The sequence below is a fragment of the Rhamphochromis sp. 'chilingali' genome (assembly GCF_963969265.1).
Source record: "Rhamphochromis sp. 'chilingali' genome assembly, chromosome: 3".
In the NCBI taxonomy this organism is placed as follows: Eukaryota; Metazoa; Chordata; class Actinopteri; order Cichliformes; family Cichlidae; genus Rhamphochromis; species Rhamphochromis sp. 'chilingali'.
The window spans coordinates 13,038,547-13,057,533 of record NC_137931.1 but is presented as its reverse complement, the minus strand read 5'-3'; the positions used below and the strand labels follow the sequence as shown (position 1 = coordinate 13,057,533).

Here is an 18,987-nt window from a genome sequence, read left to right as displayed (position 1 = left end):
AGAGCACAGACTACAAGGCTCATTATATATGAGATGACTGATGTTGTGTGGTGCTGAAAAGAAGCTGAGGGAATCGGTTGCGATCGGTGTGACATGTGGGTTACATAAATGGTTCTTCAGTGCATCACCATTTCAATCAAAACAGCATCATTACTAACTGACCTCAAATACCTGGGCCACCCATAAATTAACACACAGGTAGGTATGCAGAATGTAACCTGTGCCTCTTAAGGCCATGATCTGGCAGGAAACACTGAGAGTATTCACAGGAATACTCCACAGGCTACTTTTAAATAATAATAAAAAATACTACAGGAACATTAATAAAGATTACGTAGTTTTTGTGCTGATGAAAATAAGGCGTGATGATGGTGTGCATGTTAATTAATGTCCAACCTAACAAACTTCAGACCTGCAGCTCGGAGTTTTATTGGCCCTAAAATTACACCTTTTATTTTTATATTTTGAATATTAATGCAATTTAATAAACTAATTAACGCCCTTGCATCAACTCTTTTTGTCCACTGTCCATGTAAAAGCTATAAGCCAGATGCTGGTTATGTTTTGTAGATTACACTGTCATTTGTTTTCTTTTCTGTTCGCTATGAATTTCTGCAGGCAGTTCTCCTTTCAGTAACTCGTCTTTCACATGTTTCAAACCTCCTTTTCAAAGCTGTGCTCAGAGAGTGGGATGGAGAGGCCTGTTTTTAATGTATGTTTGCATGTTTGCTTCACCTTGAGCTTGCCCTCGCAGTGAGGGAAACCATCCAAAGGCGGCAGCTCGCACTTCTCCTGGGCTCCGTTTAGGAGGTCTGGATAAAGAGAAAGAGAGAGAAACTAAATCAATAAGGTCGAGTCAGTCAGCTCCAGAATTCTTTATCTGTCTGCGTGGGGTTTTTTGTTTTGTTTTACTGGATACATCACTATTACAGTGGATATAATAGAGACACAAATATTAACATCTGCAGTTCACACTGATGGTCTGAATTGTGAGGGGAAATGAAGCATGTGTGGAGTACACAAGGCCCACACACAACCGTGTCACACATTTATCTTTCTAGCTCCAATCACACTGTCAACACCTTCTTTATTTCCCCTTCTGTTGACTGCTAACTAGTTTACATTATAATACTTACAATAAACATGTACTATGTAGGTCATTAGGGCTATTGTGTGCGACTGCCTACATTCTGAATGACCTATCAGATGTCTTTACAACACACAAAGAATTTTAAATGCAAACATGTGAATACAGAATCTGTTTTTATTTTTGATCTTGTTGATGTTTATCCACTACTTCTTATCCTTAGGCTGTAATAACTGGCAATGCAATCGCAACAATTTCTGCTACTGCTATTCTGCAGAACACGATGGTAACTGTGACGATACAACTTTAAACGGATGCTAAGTGATACAAGAAAGAAAGCATTAAAGATACAAAAGAGTGTAGGAATTGTTTAGATGTGATGCTCCATGGACAGCAAGCATCATATAATAAGGAAGCAATAACAAACAATGTTTAAATTCAAAAGGCTTTGCTTTGGTTAAATGTCACCTCTTGTGCTTCTCCTTATTTGCTGTCACATACAGTAGTTAACAATCATTAAACCTGCCCAAAATGAGGTGGGTGTGTGAAAAACTCCCTTTTAACAGAAAGAAACATCCAGCAGGACCAGGCTCGGGGAGGGGCAAACATCTGCTACGACCTGCTGGCGGTGTGGCGAGGGAGAAGACACAGGGGCAATGGCAATTTTATTTATACAACACTGAATCCTCCAGCCTACATGTCAAAGCATCCTTGGGCAACATGCTGAACCCTTGAGCTGCCCCGTCTTAAGGTGATTACAAAGACAGGACTGCAGAATGTGTGTGACTTTGTGAGTGAAGCTTGTGGTAACAAGCCAGTAACCAGCTGTTCAAGCCTTTTCTGTACAAAAGGTGGCCAATCAGAAGAAAGATGGCTGAAAGTGAGCTTGTTTCAAGCTGAGTGTCTGCAACAAGGCCCAGGATAACAAACTAGGATTATTATGAACCATGGTCTATGCAAAGGTACCTTTGTAGAGTCCAATGTAAACATCAAACTGGAAAGGAGGGCCCACAAAGGTACTTTAAAGTTATTTTCTGCAAATCGAAGACAACAGCATCTGTTTGACGACTCGAGAGCTTCGTCTTTGTGTCTGTAATTTCAAAGTAGGAACTCATCACATCGTTTCATTTGAAATTGATTAAGACAGACCAGCGAATAAGAAAAATACCTGAAAGTGCTTTGAGGCTGTGCGTTAAAAGAATTTGCCACAACATGAAGTTGTACTCGCTCCTGCTCCAAATAAAACAAGAGATCACAAGGGTTGATTTTTACTTTAACTAAACTGGAAGTTTTGCACAAGTATTTATGCCCATGACATGAGTCATCAGACAATGTGACAAGAATTGCATTAGACCTATTGCGCAGTGTGAAATGAAATAAAATTACACAATCATCCCAGTGCAGAACACTCTCAGCACTTTATGTCTGGATGTCTTTTGAATTTGCAAATGGAGACTGGCCATTACCCTGCGGTCAGGGATGATGGTCATCCGATAGCATCACCTTCGGCTCTGTAGTCTTAACTCCATAAAAACGAAAAACCACACAAGGGCAAGAGCTGCACCAGCTGAAGCTGCAGTGATGCAAACAGTAGAAGAATAAAAACCAGAAGCTGCAGTTGGAGGAGAGAGCTCCTGTGAGATCTCCTCCACACTGATTTGAATGTCCCTGCAGGATTAACGTGCATGGCCCGCACGGCTCCCAGTCTTATAATCATCTTTTCTGATATCGTCATTCAGAGTCGTCATCCGCCCTGACCTTTAGTGCCAGGATATAAATAATGGAAGGCAAATGGATAAAAAGCTCAGAGGTGCATGCCAGGCTGACGTAATGAGTTTAAACTTGATATCAATACTGGAAAATATTTATTAAAATACAGCAAAGAAGTCAAATCTCAAAAAAGTTAACAATCAGCAATCGTATGGTCACAAGAAAATCAAACCTGTTTGTGCAAACACAAAGATGGAAATGAAAAAGACAAAGTAGCACAGAAGTGCAATGTTTGATCTGGACACAAGTGATGGAGGACCATCTGGTAGAACTTTGGCAAGCCTTTTCGGTGTGTGTGTGTGTGTGTGTGTGTGTGTGTGTGTGTGTGTGTGTGTGTGTGTGTGTGTGTGTGTGTGTGTGTGTGTGTGTGTGTGTGTGTAAGACAGAGAGGGAGAGCAAGAGACAGATTTTGTGTTATAAAATCTGTCTCTTGCACTGTGCATCCATACCACTTCATGTTGTGGACGCACAGTGTGAGCACTCAGGTTGCATCAGAGCATGGGGCTGTATAGTGTGAGACCCTGCATCGTGACCTACGAACTTCTAACCCCTGCTATTCAACCGTATAGTTTGAGCAGGAGCTGAATATAGGACTGAGAAAAAAAAATCGCAGTGTGTGCCCAGCTTAAGCAGATCTGACCAATAAGACTGTGGCATTTGATAACAAGTGCGCTCATAGGTAAAAACATGTCACAGTAATGAATGTATAAATAGTAAAATAATGCTATTTTACCTCGACACACAGCAAGATGCTAGTGTGGGTCAATTGGCTCATCATTGCTTGATGTCAACTTCAAGTCCCCCCCCTTAGTTATGCTGTATTAAAATAAAGTATAAAGTAATTATAATAAAGATAATAATTATAACCCAGAGCGCTCCCTGACAAATACTGAACTGGTAACGATATACAGTAACTATACTCAGGTAGAAGTGAAATTGAAACTACATATTTTCATGTCAAAATGTTTGTCTTACTTTCACCATAACAGTCATGGAATAAACCTTTTTCATTGACAGATTTCCTTTAGCTTCTTTTCTTGCAATGTTGTGCTGGGAAAAACTATAGAAAGTAAAAACTGACAAGATTACTCTGGCATCCAAACCAGTTTACTATCCTGTCAAATCCTGACTTGAAATAAAAGCCACAGATGAGTCACTTGACTCAAAGTCCCTTCTCCTCAGTACTGTGGTTCATCAATGTCAAACTTTAACTTGGGTAATCTACACACACACAAAAATAACAACACGATCAATGCTGTACAGTAGCAGTAGCTGCAATCATTTGCAGTGGAACAGATTTAACACTCACACAGTTTAGGACAGCACAACACAATCACATACAATAAATATCATTTTCAACATCCATCGATGTTGAAGTTCATCATCAGCCAATGATAGCCTTGATTTACTGCCAGAACAGACACTCAGCCTTCAAGAAGCTTAAAAGAAGAAATACCTGATTGTAGAGCTGGGCGATAGAACGATAACGATATGTATCGCGATATAACTTTTTCTCGATAGAAAAATTTAACTATCGCGATAGACCTCGCCGCTCTTGTCCTCTTAAAAAAGAAAAAAGAAAAAAAAGAGCAGCCAATCCAAATTAAGTAGCGCAGAGCCGAACCAATCACAGCCGCAGCGTCACGTCACGTGACTTGTTACGTACAGCACAAGTGCCAAGCCGCACATGTGTATTTGTTTGGGAAGCAGCCAGCCACCGTACCGCCCGGGTAATGGAGGAAATGAGTGTGCTGACTAGAAAAATCAACCGAGCGTGACCGAAGAGAAAACAGATGATGGTTCCAATGCCGGAGAGATTGTCGAACGGAAGAGCCATAGAAGTTCCGTAGTGTGAAGGTATTTCGGCTATTTCAAGTCTGACAAAAAACAGAGTAGCGTGCACTGTAAATTGTGCCAAAAGCAAGTCTGGAAATACAATAAACTGGTGCATGCGCTACGTCCACACGTGTCCGGGTATTTTTGAAAACGCAGATTTTTCTATCCGTTTGCACCTTTCGTCCACACGTAAGCGGCGTTTTTGGTCACTGAAAACGAAGATTTTTAAAAACTCCAGCCAGGGTGGATATTTTTGAAAACTCCGTTTTTGCATTTACGTGTGGACTAGAAAAACGGAGAAAACGCAGTGTCAAAGGTGTGCGCATTTTTTGACGTCACACTGTGCGCCACGTTATTGTTTCGGTGAAATGAATTTCTACAATACTGTTACTGTTAATTCTACTCTCTGCAGTGTTTAAATGCTTACATATACACACAGTTACTGTCCCTCCACACATACGACTCGGTTCTGCTTCTATGCCCCAGCTTTGTTTACTTTTTCCCACCGAGGCTTCTAGACTTCTGATTGGCCAACATTTCTGCACGGTTAGGAATCTAGCGCCACCTGCTGCTTTGGCATGTTCATAGCAGCGTTTTCCTTCATTTCTGCCTTTATGTGTGGACGGGATTATTTTTTAAAATGAAAACGGAAAATCTCCGTTTTCAAAAATACCCGTGTACGTGTGGACGTAGCCTCAGTCTCTGACTGGAAGCGCTAATTCGTCATTCGGCTTTTGTCAGACTAAAGTAACTGTTAAAACTGTTTGAAAAGCTAAGCTATACAAGGAGAGATTGAGAATTTCCTTTTAGTTCTCAGTTTATTTGATATTGACAAAAGTTAGTCAGTTTTGTCTGTTCTTCTGTAAAACAAACTAAGATTTATTTTTAGAATTAATATTTTGTTTCTAAGTGGAATTGACAATTTAGTAGCCTGTTTCGTTTGTTCTATTTTGAAACTTAAACGCTTTAGCGGCTGCCTTTTGTGTAGTTTGCAATATTTGCCTTTATTTATCTGAAAAAGTCTCATGTTCCTTAAGTACATCTACCCTGTTGACTTATGGGAAATAAATATTTAAATCAAAACAAGCTGCTGATTATTTCACATTTTACTTGTGAGCAACGGCACATTTAAATCTTACAAATATAGTTATTTGGCTGATATCGTGATAGATATCGTTATCGCCTGAAATGAAAAAAACATATCGTGATATGAAAAAATCTTATATCGCCCAGCTCTACCTGATTGTGATATGTCAACATTAGTAATGTTGGTAATGATAATACACCACAAAACAACTTCTGATCTTATGAAATGTCATTCTGCTGATAAGATTTGACATTTCTTTCATACACACCCGAAGTGCGGGACAGAAATTGGGTGCTTTCCATAAGAACGTGTCAGAACCCAAAGATAGACGCCCCTAGAGAAAGTTAGTGGGGCTGAGACACCAAAACAGCAGTCAGAGAGATTATCACACAAACAGATTCACTGTTTGGACTCCGTTACCACCCCCGATAAGGAAATGATTACCACGATTCCTACAGAGGTACAACAGCAAACCAGTCGGAATAACAGTTCTTTGTCTTGGGCCGACTAATTACACCAAACACATTATTTCTTACAGTAATCTTGAAGCACAATGCACAAGATTTTTTTTGGCAATTCATGTGAAGTTACTGCTCTGCAGAAAACTGAGGGAAGCTGTGGGAGGCCTGAGAGCCACTCTAGTATCTCACAAAAGATGGACACAATCAAAACCTCTTCTTGTTTCTGAGAACAGCAGGAGCTGAGCAACAAACAGCCAGAGTAAGGTTTGGCCTTCTATAAACGAATAATGGAGGCCGGACCTGTCTGAACTATTAAACATTAGACCCATCGGAATATCAGATTTTGTAATCACCAAATATCAGTCCTGGTTTTAAAGTACTTAAATCTCAAGGCTGGAACAAATGCTAATATTACATCATGTCCTATAGCGATGCGCTTGCCCTTACAATGAAGCTAAATTTCTATTTTTAAAAAAATAACTTTTGTTAAAATATGCAGTCACTATAAACTAATTCCCCTTACTATTTCACATACCAGAGTTACAACTTAATGACATCTTATGAAAGCAAAGCAAAACATGAGGAAAGCAAATAAGAGAAAAATGAAAAATAAGAGAGCTGTAGCTCTCAAACCCATGGGGAGGATCACACTTGTGTGAAAACATCTGGGCTATGTTTGAAATGTATCTTGTTCTTTTCATCGTTCTTCTTTATTTCCTTTGAGTTCCCTGCTCTTTTGTAAATCACAGTCTGCTGACTGTGTGTATTGAATAAGCTAAACAAATGTGACTTGTGATTTGCTATTTGGTGACGGGGCCATCTTGTGCAGCACACAAGATGGATGGGTGGAATGACAGGAACTCGCTCTGTGCAAGTTCCTGTCATTCCATCCACCCAGTCAGTCTGCCAACCAACCCAACAGACCAACCAAGCAAACAGCCAAAGAGGCAGCCTGTCATTCAGCCAGTTGGTCAGCAAGCGCCAACGCCACCAGGCAAATCTTCTCTCCTAGCTGTAATGAAGTGGAAGAAGCAGTTTCCAAAGACGACCTAAATATAGTTCCTTTCATGATCAAACGTAGAAGAGGTGGTGCTGCCTCAAAAGGAGCAATTTCCTAGTTATTCACCTCTGCTACGCCAGGGATGTTTAGGTCGGACAAAATGACCTGCTTCACAGAGAACCACGATCATTTTCAGCACAAATCATCTACTGCTGCACATTAAAGCTGGGAAAAGCATGGCCGAAACAACCCCGCCCAGCATGGTGTCAAGGTGCATCAGCAGGGCCTTTACTGACCAGAAAAGAAATAAAGAAATTCTCATGTAGAAATAAGCCTCACAGTTCCTAGCTGTCATGCAGCTTGATGCTGAATCAGATGATGTGAAGCATGATTGACGTCTATAAGCGGCAATTTGAGGTGAAAAGCCAAGCAGCAAACCACACCTCAGTCTAGTGTACACAAAACAGAGGCAGGGAAGAGGAAACCATGCATGGAGCTTAAAACAACAAACTCCTTTAAAGAGTATTCCAAGAACAACCCACAAAGCTGTTTCTAGGAAACAACCTGGCTTATTTCTAACAGAAACAAGCAACCCTGTGAGGGATGGCTATACAAACAGAGAGCTGATGGTAGAACTGCTAGAAACTAAAAAACAAACATACTATCATTTTTACTTTTGCTTTTAAAATAAAAGTGGTATGTTAGATATGTAAATAGTTCATGAGTTAACCAGAAAAAGTCAGTTAAAGCTGTCATCAAGTATTCTGGTCATTCATAACATAATTATGTATAATGTTAATAAAATTTCTTGAACGTGAGCATATTATGTACATTTTCACCTCCTTTCTTTATACAGAGACTCTACTAGAGTTGCTTTGCATGATTCACAGTTCAAAAATATTCCTTATTTCATAGACAGCAGTTTTAACTCCGCCCCCATACAAGACTATACCTCCAAACCAAGCCTGCTTTCTTCTGATTGGCTAAACCTTGCAGGAAATGGTGGGTGTGTCAGGCCAAAAGAAAGGTTACACTTTTGTACCCTTTGTAGTGAAAATGAATCCCAAAAAGGATTTATTCGATCTAGATTTTTTCTCACAATAATAAAAATACAGAGAACCAGAGGAAGAAAACAGATGAGATCACTCCAACTTGCATAAGATACACAAGAGCTCACAGCACTGAGGTCACCATTAGCCAGCTCCCAGCACACAGTGTTGGCCATCTGAGAGCCCTTAAATAGCATCATCTCTGAACAATATGTGATATTACACACAAACACACACAGAGGGTTTTTCTTCCATTCCCTGTCCCAGTGTGTATGTGTGTTTGTCCAACTCCATGAGGTAATCTGACATTTGACAACTCCAGAACTGGATTGAAGACATCTGGTTTATGTTATATGTGGTTTCTGTTATTCTCTGTATCCATCTCACTCTCAATGATTTCCCTCTCAGGCGTTCCTAACTAAAAACCCTCAGATAACGTGACATGTGCCAAGGCCCTGCTTTAATGGCATAATTTGGTCAGTGGGACTCAAATAAGTCACCAAATTAACTGGAATGCAAAAGAGAAGGGCTGTGCAAGTGCAAGATGGTAAGAATCTAACTCTCAACAATACAATTAGCTAAACAAAGACGCTGGAGCAATGAGCAATTTTAAAGCACATGATGCGTTAACTGTCACTATGGTGACAACTGAGATAAAAGCTTGAAAAATAAAAATGAAAAAAATAAATTACAGAGGGGAGAAGTGCAGCATATCCTCTGTCGCCGTGTCCTCTGATCCATTTGCTTAGAAACACTAATTTTAGATGCACTTTGCGAGAAGAAGCAGAGGTATCAGCGAGGGTACATCTCAGCAGCAGCTCATCAATTAGACACGAGGAAGGCTGACGAGCACAGTCACCAAAGAGATTCGACAGCTGTGCAGGTGGAGAGATCAGCGACTGTCATCAGGGAGTGCTACGAACAAGTTCAACTTAGCTCGACTCTCATTGGCTCGCCTGGCTTCACACAAACCTTATCATAAAGCTGATTATCCACCACCTCCTTAGGCTATGAGCCTGTTCAGCCTGTTAACAGTGCTTCTGCTCTTCACTTTTAACTCAGCTGTAAGCTGTCTACTTGGGTTCAAGTGCGGAGTTAAAGTTCAAGTTAACGCTACGGATGCCACCGGCTGACCTTAAGGGTTTCTAGGAATCAGACACGTTAAGACGTGATACAGTTAATGTTCCTTTCTGCTGTTTTCATTTACTTCCCTGTGACTTTTAGATCTGTATTTGAAAGCTCCAGACAGAGCTCACTCAGAAGAGAGGAAACTGTGTGACCTTATATATGAGGAAGTGACATGCGACATAAAACATTAAACCTGTGAAATCGAATCCTCTATCAATGCCACACTGATTCATTCAAAGCTTCCCCTTTAAAAACATTTTAATAGCACCTGTCCCTTTCCATTACAGTTAAATTAATAATTGTCTAATAAGTCAACTCAATTATATCTACCTGTTGGAAAGGTTTTTTTTTTTCTATAAATAAGGAACATGCTAACGGTTTTGTCTTACTTCCTTTTCTTGCTATTGCCTCACAGCAAGAGAGCAGATGTCAAGATTATTATAATCAACTCAAAACTGTGAGAAAACAATTAGTTAAAAGAAATACAAACTAAAATTAAAGACGTAAACTTTAGGAAAAAATAAACACTGACTGAAACAGTACAAAATAATAATACTAATGTCGTTAGTTTTTTTTAGTTTTTTTTAATATGGTCAAATTTACCAAGACAACAAGCACAAAGATGTGTTGATGCGTATGTTTACGGAGACTACACCAGTGTTCAGTGAATTCTAAATCTAAATGCAATAAAAAACATTAAAAAAATAAAACCTCTGGTACAGGATATACCAAATACACATTCATTCACATTATTAAACAAAATGTTGTATTAATTATTAAAGCAGAAAATGCCAGAAACAGAAAAGTTTAAGCCTAACTTTTGAGTACACTGTAAAATTTGATGCATTTTTTATAAACTGTGCAAACTCACTGCCTCAAAGAAAAATGGACAGAAAATACAATGATAATCAACGCATAGGTAGGACAAGGCAGCTTAATATTATCTTGAGATTGCTTGCTTAAGTAAAAAAGCTAAACAAATGTAGGTAGAGATTTACCTACATTTGTTGTACACAAGCTTTTCTTCATGTGTAACGAGCTCAGTGTTTGCTCAATTTTTCAATGTCTCATACAGGAAATTACGTTTTATTAAAAACTTATTAATAACCCAGAATAACACAGAGAGGTAGGCAATTAACTGCTACATGAGCCCTAGCTATGTTGGCGAAACATTTACACTCTCAGCAACACAAACTTTGGAAACCACAACATTCACACACTAAATACACAACTGAAGTAATAATTACATCACTCCAAAATGTAAAAAATGTAAACATTAGGATTATAGAAGGATTACGGACAGCTTTTGCGTTTACAGTGTTTGTATATATTGTAAAACTTGACCTGCACCCCTTAAATGAAACTCCCAAAAGCTACTGAAAGCCATTTCTTTAGGCCAGGCTGCCACCTGAAGGGACCACAGCAGGGTAACACACACACACCAGAGGGGCTTCCCAATACGAGGCGGCACGTGTTTGGAAGTGGTCAAAACACATGTGTCTCTCTGCCTTTGGTCCACACAAGTGTTCCACTGCAAAGTTCTGGAGGCTAAAAAACCAAATCCAAATTTCCCCACGTAACCCCAACATCCAGCCCACACCAAGTTTCATATTACTCTCCCTTCCTCTGTTGCACAGAACAGAAACTGTCTGTAATCAATCCCTCTTTTGTGCTCGAGCAATCTGATCGGTTCGCTGTTCCCTCCGAAAATAGAGGACGATGCCGATTTTGCACCAAAAGCGACACAAGGACACAGGGCTGCCAGAAAGCTGTGATTAGCTCTCATCATTGCTGAGCTATGACTAATGTTCCACTGCTGATTTCTACCAATTGTGGTTAGAGGGGCAAGGCTGTGAAGACTGGCTTGTGTCTTCAAAGAATTCACTGTTTTGATGACAGATTTTAAACAGACCTGAGAAACTAGACTAAAAATAGCAGCAAGTTTATTGCAGATGTTCCATTTCCTCTGCAAGGCCTGAAACCTTGAATTGTTTCTGACCAAGTGCTGGACACATGCACTCTCTGCGACCGGTGTTACAATGCAAGATACGGCTTTAGAGGAAGGCAGTTGCACGATGCAGGAAAATATGCAGAGAATTTGGTTTCCTGTCGTATGTGGGTGGGTGTCTAAACATGCAACCCGAATATGAACAAGCACGGGCGATAATGCAGTCGTCAGTCTCTGTGTGAAAAAGGACTGAATTGCATCAGCTCTGCGTTCATGTGCGCCTGCTGCCCTGTTCTGTCATCTGGATCCTGAAAAATCTGCAGCTGCAGTGAATGAAAACTGGAGTGAGTGTGTGTGTTTATCCGGCTATTAAAAAATAAAAAAAATAAAAAAAAATATATAAAATATGCCTGGGGAAATGGTTGATATTTGGTGGAAGGAGTCAAAGCCGATTATATTCCTATAGGGCCGGAGCAGCGGCTTGAACCAGCAGAGCAGCAAAACTGGCACAGAGGAAGAGGATGTAGGGGGGGAGAGAGAGGGCAGCATACAAAGAGGGGAAAAGAAAAAAAACATGGAGCATGAAGAGACTGAAGGTAAACAAGAGGGACGAGAATTAGAAATGGTAAAAGCAGAAAAATATGGTATGGCGTTTTGGACCTAACACCGTTAAACTCTCAGTGTTTGTCAGATTTCATAATTAGCAGATTCCCTGCAAACAGTCACTGGGCAGAAAAAAAAGAAAAAGAGGGAAGTCGTAAGATGAGAGACGAAAACAAAGAAGAAAAAGTTGGATGCACGTGTCGCAGCCAATGGCGCATCAGCCCCAGATGTTCCTTCCACTCAACCCAGTCAAGACCTCAAGGGTACATACAAGCCTGCCTGCGGCATAAAGGGCTGAAATAGAGAAATAAAAGTGTGGAGGGAAAGGAGCGACACGAGGGGATTTACACTATGTGACCTCACAACAACAAAAAAATATCTGTATCTGTAAAGAGCCTTCAGATGGGTTAGTATGTTGATGTTTGATAACTGTGAACTTTTTTGGGGGGGGCGGGGGACTTAAAAAACTGGCCATCATGACTCCCTTTTATCTAATCTAATAGAGTCAAATGTGTTATCCATGGAGTATCTTATTCATGAGACACAGATTTCAACGCGCTTTAATTTTGCAGCTGTTAACTGCTAATGATCGAATGAACTGATAGAAAGAGCAGATTGGTGAGTTTTGTGTGGCTGCCGTAGCTTCACAACAGCTACAGTGACTCCAGGCATGCTTGCAAAAGTATGGCATGAGTTTGACTATCGTATGGCAAAACTCGAATGTCCATTCATTGAAAATCAGACTTAAGTACACAGTTTGCTGCGATAGATACTATAAGGTAATGAAAGTATGCACACGGGGCAAATACAATCACAGCGGAAGAAGTTTGCTGTGCTTGACGTGCAATCATGTGCAAGTGGGAAAAGTCCTGGAGAGGCTCAGTCCACGTCAAACTAAAACAGGCAGGTACGCACAAGATGTGGAGGAAGTAGAGGAGAGTGAGACTTTCTGCCAAGAATGCCACATCAAAGCTGAACTCTTAACATGCATCGGGTCATCGCCAACACCCTTACTTACTTTACTTTATTGATTTATATAGCACTCTTGACAGGATAAAAACCACAAAGTGTTTCACAATAATATATAACAGATAAACATAAAACAGTAAAATCAAACATACAGAACAAATCTAATTAAAAGCTAATCTAAATAAATGAGTCTTAAAATGATGTTTAAAAGAATAAATACAATCCAGGCAACGTAAAGATGGAGGGAGAGACTCCCACAGCCTGGGGGCCATAGCTCTAAGAGATCTATCACCTCTGGTTTTAACTAACTACCAACAGCCTTTGATTAGATGATCTCAGGCTGCGAGAGGGAGTGTGAGGTCCTAAAAGATCAGAAATATAGAGAGAAGCGTCATGATTCAAAGCTTTAAAAGTCAGTACTAAGATTTTAAAATTAATTCTAAAATGTACTGAAAGCCAGTGTAATGAGCATAAAACTGGTCTACTGTGCTCTCTTTTTCGTGTCTTTGTTAAAAGCCTTGCCGCAGCATTCTGGACTGACTGCAGACGGTCAAGATTCGTTTTGCCTTAAAGAGCCAGAATACTGCCACTTGACTTTGACGATGATGCTAGGTTTTTAAACGCTAAAGTTTAGTCTTCAGCACTTCTGTTATAAGATTTATCGATGTCCACTCTAACCTGTGAGACACTGTAAGACATAAGATACTAACTTGCAAAGCCACCCTTACTGCTTAATGTGCTGCTATACCAAGGCTTTAGAGCAGAGTACTGACAGCCACAACCACAACTAGAAAGTAAATCTGTAAGAAACACTGAAGGGCGAAACTAAAACACTGAGAAATACAACACAGATCCAACAGCTGTAAAAGCAATGGTTCAAATTCTCGTTTATTTTATGCTGCTATGCAACATTCAAAGATTTTAGGGTGATGAAAGTCAGGATTCGTGGGAGGATTTTAGTGTGTGGGAGTGGATAGCATCTCTCTGCAACTTATTAGCAATGAATTGAATTGCATGTGTATTTTATTAGTTTTCATCTGTACACCGAGAATCCAGGCCTTCAAAAACAAGATGCTATCCAGTCTAATCTAAACCCAAGTAGAAAAATGTATTTATTATTAAACTGATAATAGTGACGTCCTGTTGTGAGGTACATTGGACACACAAGTGGCTTTGGAAAATGAAGAATATCGAGCAGATGAATAAAGAGAAAATAAGGCACAGTGAGAGAGCCACCAGCAACTCCCAGCAGAAGCACTATCCTCGTCTCTTTCCTTTGTTGATACTGAGGATTGGATCTCATCTTTCACTGAGAACATTAAACAGAAAATCAAGCCGATCGATAGCTGAAAGAGACAAAGCGGCAAAGATGCCGCGAGCGGTGAATGCAAGCATCTCTGTTTGGCCGGCGGCGTCTGAGAGACAGCGAGCTGCAAATCAGCCAAACATCACCAGTGGTGTGGCTGAGACGGAAGAGACATTGATAACCTTAAACACTCGCAAAGGGAAGAGAAATACATCGCAGGGGGAATGAAACGGAACAAGTGAGAGTCGTGGGAGAGTTAGATGCTGCAAATCACCACCTGACCGTTCGTTACATCTATCTCTATGCCTGGTGTGTGTGTGTGTGTGTGTGTGTGTGTGTGTGTGTGTGTGTGTGTGTGTGTGTGTGTGTGTGTGTGTGTGAGAAGAAGGAGATTACATAGACTCCATGCCAGGGGCAGAACTTTGGATGAAACATGGTTAGAGAGGTTGATTAGCTACATTAGCAACAGCGTGGTGAGACATGGCATCACATGCAGTTTGACCAGGCCCCATCTGCTTACTGCTAAGAAGCAATCTAAAGGCCACCATAACAGACATCTGTGCCCGTTGTCTTTGGCTGAAGAAAAATTGTACCATGTTAATGTAATTCCTCAACCTCTAATGAAGCTTGTACAACACACAACGCAAGGCAGCTGCAATCTCAAGACAGAAGGAGCTCTTCACAATGTCTAAACAGTTGGCAGGGAACTACCAGCATTGTATGCAAATCATTCATGGCCTTATGTGGCTAAAGACCTGGTTCATTTTTATTTCAGCAATGTGAGATTTAAAGGCGTGAGGAGTTAAAGACTCCTCACTCCAGTAGTTTTGGTTTGTAGTCTCTCTATGCGCCTCTTTTCTGTTCCCTCTTTCCATTGGAAACGGCGCAGTCCCAGAGCTGCTGCTCAGCTCCATCTTGATAGCAGCCTCCCTGAAAGGCAGGCGTGTTGCACTCACTGTCCAGATTCTTATCTCTGTAATTGCGTTCCAGTCAGGGAGGAGCGCCGGTGGAGCTGGCAACAGCACTGCCCCTGCTCCAAGACAGAGGACATGCTCCAATGGAGGCTCTGGAGTGCTGGGGCCTTTAGTTCAACTATCAAGAGAGACATTGGTGCAGCTTTGTCAGCTTTGACATACATTCAGGCTCCAGATGTCTCTGAAGGGTGCCACTGGTTGTTTTAGGCCAACAGGCCACTGCAAGTTCACTGAGATGAGTCACAGGTCCAGCTACGATTTCTGTGGAACAGGGCAGTTCAAGCCAAGAGTGCTCTGACAATGTTTTATCACGCTTGCCTGCAAAGGCAGGGCTCATTAACCGCCACCTAATGTCACAAAACCCGCTCCATCTAAGAAGTCTAGCCTTCCATAAACCTCTACAAATATTACATCTATTTTTTTTTTATTCCATTTCCATGTAATTACATGTAAGCTTTTTCTTCACTACAGCTGCAATTAGCTACTGATTAATCTGCTAATTCCTTGGTTTGCAAAAATGTAATTAAGCTGTAATTAATGACAAGGTTTTATGCTCAAATTTAGGACTGGGTCATAATATTACATTTTGTTTGTGTGTTTGTTTTTAATTACATATATTAATGCATAGATATATCTTCATAATGGAGATGGAATGGGACAATATTGTTGATATGGTTATGCTTTGATGTTGTATTACGTCTCCATCTGTACTTCACAGAGCAAGACAGTGCTGCTCTTTCAACAATGGATATAAATTTATATAATAAAGTTTGACAGGACACATTTATGTAATCTTAATCTGGGGCAACAGGTGCAAAGTTTGTTGATTTGCAGAAACTATTGCACACAGACTGTGGCGGCTTTCGCCACAGTCTGCTGAGTTTTTTGGGTTTTTTTATTATTTCACAGAAATCTGGCGCTGCTCGATACTTTCACTGTTGATTTGACGAGTACATTCAAATACACCACTAAATAACCAATCAAAGCAGCAGCAGACAGCTCAAATCTTTTATGAGGCGAACTTCCTCATTTTGTCAATGGAGTCTGGTGGAGCGTAACAGCTCTGCTTTCTCGTCGTAAAGGCCCGTCTGACAGCAGGTGAAGCAGTGAAAATGTTCTAAATATAGAATCCACTGAAACAGATATTGATTCCTTCTGTTTGGTGGCTAAAATTCATTTTGCTGCCAGCCGTGCCCACAGCAGAGTACGGCTTTATTTTCTGTACAGGTGGGGGGTGTAAATACTGCCATCAGCTACAGGTAACACAATAACTGCAGATCAGAACCTTATGCAACCCCAAACAGACTGCAGTATTGTTACCCCAAGTAAAAAAACAACAACAAAAAAACAATGTTGTTATTTTGAACATGAGAAAGAATATGCACAATGGTTTTAATACGCTTACTGAAAACAGCTCCCGAATGAGAAACAATATGACTCCTGGTCTAAGAAGCTTGGAAAGAAAAGCATCTGGACATCTTTCACATCTCATCCAAGAAGCTTCAGAACTGAAGAAGCTTCTCTGATCAGAGGTGAAACGTCGTCAAGAAACTGAAAGATGTCCAGACGATTCAATGCATAACACTAACTTGACAATCTTGATCGACTGAATATCAACTATCAACTAAATCAACCGATGAGTCAAACATTTCGGCTTCACTAACAATTATAACAGCTTCTTTTAAAACGATCCCTGTCTTTTTTTTTTTAAAGCCCAGAGTACTCTGGCTTTTGAACACATCATTTTGAGTCATTTCACTGTACAAACGTTTCTATTAGTGAAAGAGCAGAGAACTCATAGAGGTACAGTCAAAGGCAACCTTCCAAAGATGCTAAAGAAGAGCAGAAAATTGCTTTAGTGCCAGGCAAACAAACCAAGGTAGGTGAAAGGATGTGGCATTAGAATGACTGCAAAGCAGGCTTTGAATATCACAGAAACAGGAAGAGAAAGTGAGGATTTGTTTTTTTTACTGAGCAATTCTGAAAGTCGGACACCGTCTGGAACCGTTACTATATTGATTACTGTTTTTTCATTATCACATTTTCTTTTTTTTAATTTGCATTTGTTTCAAAATGATGCATCCAAGGTTTACCGCGGCTCACCACAGGCCTGTGCAGGGTGGTTACATATATAGTTATAGAATATAGTTAAAGCCAAAAAAAAGAAAAAGAAGATGAAATAACAGTTTTTAAACAAAATAAAAAACAATTAATCTGTTTAGTTACTCAGCCATAAGATTTTTAATGCGACGCTGCCTTTTCTTTTAGATCTGTGGGCAGGTGATCTATGTTCTCTTCCCTGGAGGAAACTTCAACGGCTTCAATTTTCTAATAGAAACTGCCCTGCCCGTATATATGACTAGAACTTAATTTCCTTGGGCAGCTCTGAAAACAATATACATTCATTTCACACACTTTGGTCATGTAATTTACTCGGTGTTGCCTTTCAAATGTTCTACACTGTATCTCTTTGAATTCACTGCTATAAGAGTGAGTGGCCTGTTTATATCCTTGACAGGTATTTTCATCACAAACACTCACACTTTCATTCAACTCTACATAATTTTGTCGTATTCTTACCGTCCTTTGTCATGTGAAATAACAAATTCACAAAGGCCTCATCAGCACTTCCAAAATGATGGCGGCAGCACAGCACAGCAGTTCTCATTAGAATTACACTAATGCCAGTGTTTCTTTGAACATCTCAATCAGTCTAATCCAATTCTGCACATACTGCTTCGCTGTGCAGCTTCACATTCCTACTGTTTAATGCTGCGCAAACAACTGAGAGCAAGTCCCTCAGAGGGGTCTCAGAAAAACCAACACCTCATTCTCTCAGCTGGGCTGAATTCATCATCTGAAAGCTGGCAGGAAAATCAATGAAAACTAATAAAAGGGTCATGCAGCGTGAACACAGGCCTTATTTGAATCAAGTCCAAGGATGCGGTCTGGACCCATCAAGTGCAGTGGCAATACTGGGAAAGTTTAGCTAGCTGCATGCCGCAGGAAAGATAGAGTAGTTTTAAAGAAATTTTCTACAGCCACAATCAGCTTATTCCCATTTCTCAGTACTGTGTATGTATCAAACACTTCTAAAAGGATGAGTGCACAGAGACATTTATAGTCTTTCTAAGTGGCACAGGATCAATGACCACTGGAGCCAGGAAGGTGTCTGATTCTAAGCTTGTACTGATAACATTTACAAATCCAAATACAAAATAAATCCTTTAGACTGCCCCCCACCTTGGCACAGCATGCACACAAACACTCTATTCCAAAGCGAAAGAAGACTGCCGCACATACCTGCCACGTTTACTTTCTCTGAGTTTGGAGCACTGGGCGTAATAGTGCTGGTGCCGTTGCTCAGGTTGGGCCCTGTGCCATTGTAGATGTTCTCCACCTTGGACTCTAGCTTGCCCAGCCTCATCATGATGTTATCCAGCAGGACTGCGAGAGTCTTCTTCAGGTCTGCAAAATGAGAATGTTAAATTTTATTTCTCTCCAGCAAAAAAAAGCGGTGTGTCAGGTCCATGAGTTGGAGTAGAGTGCTTAAGTTGTCAAAGAGCTTAAGTTGTCAAAATCAACCTTTAATCTAAAAAGTGGTGGGAAAGGCATCGATGGGGGATTTCTTCTAAAAGCTGAAAGTGTTGTGTGACTAAAGCAAACATTTTAAGGGAGAGGAATAAAAACCAGGCTAGAAATTTCTGAGAATTTTATAAAACCAAAGTTGGCACGTATCTTGCCCCTGTTTCCAGAAAACCAGTTACTT

At 40.4% G+C, this 18,987-nt stretch overlaps 1 protein-coding gene across 2 annotated transcripts in view; it reads right to left on the bottom strand.

The window, feature by feature from the left end:
* mgat5 (alpha-1,6-mannosylglycoprotein 6-beta-N-acetylglucosaminyltransferase) overlaps nucleotides 1-18,987 on the bottom strand; it is a 106,309-nt gene that overhangs the window by 63,321 nt on the left and 24,001 nt on the right. For both annotated transcript variants that reach the window (XM_080876748.1, XM_080876749.1), the window contains exons 3-4: nucleotides 18,522-18,686; nucleotides 736-812 (exon numbers count right to left, since the gene is read on the bottom strand). In XM_080876748.1, the coding sequence (XP_080732874.1) occupies nucleotides 736-812; nucleotides 18,522-18,686 (242 nt within the window). The remainder of the gene's footprint in view (nucleotides 1-735; nucleotides 813-18,521; nucleotides 18,687-18,987) is intronic.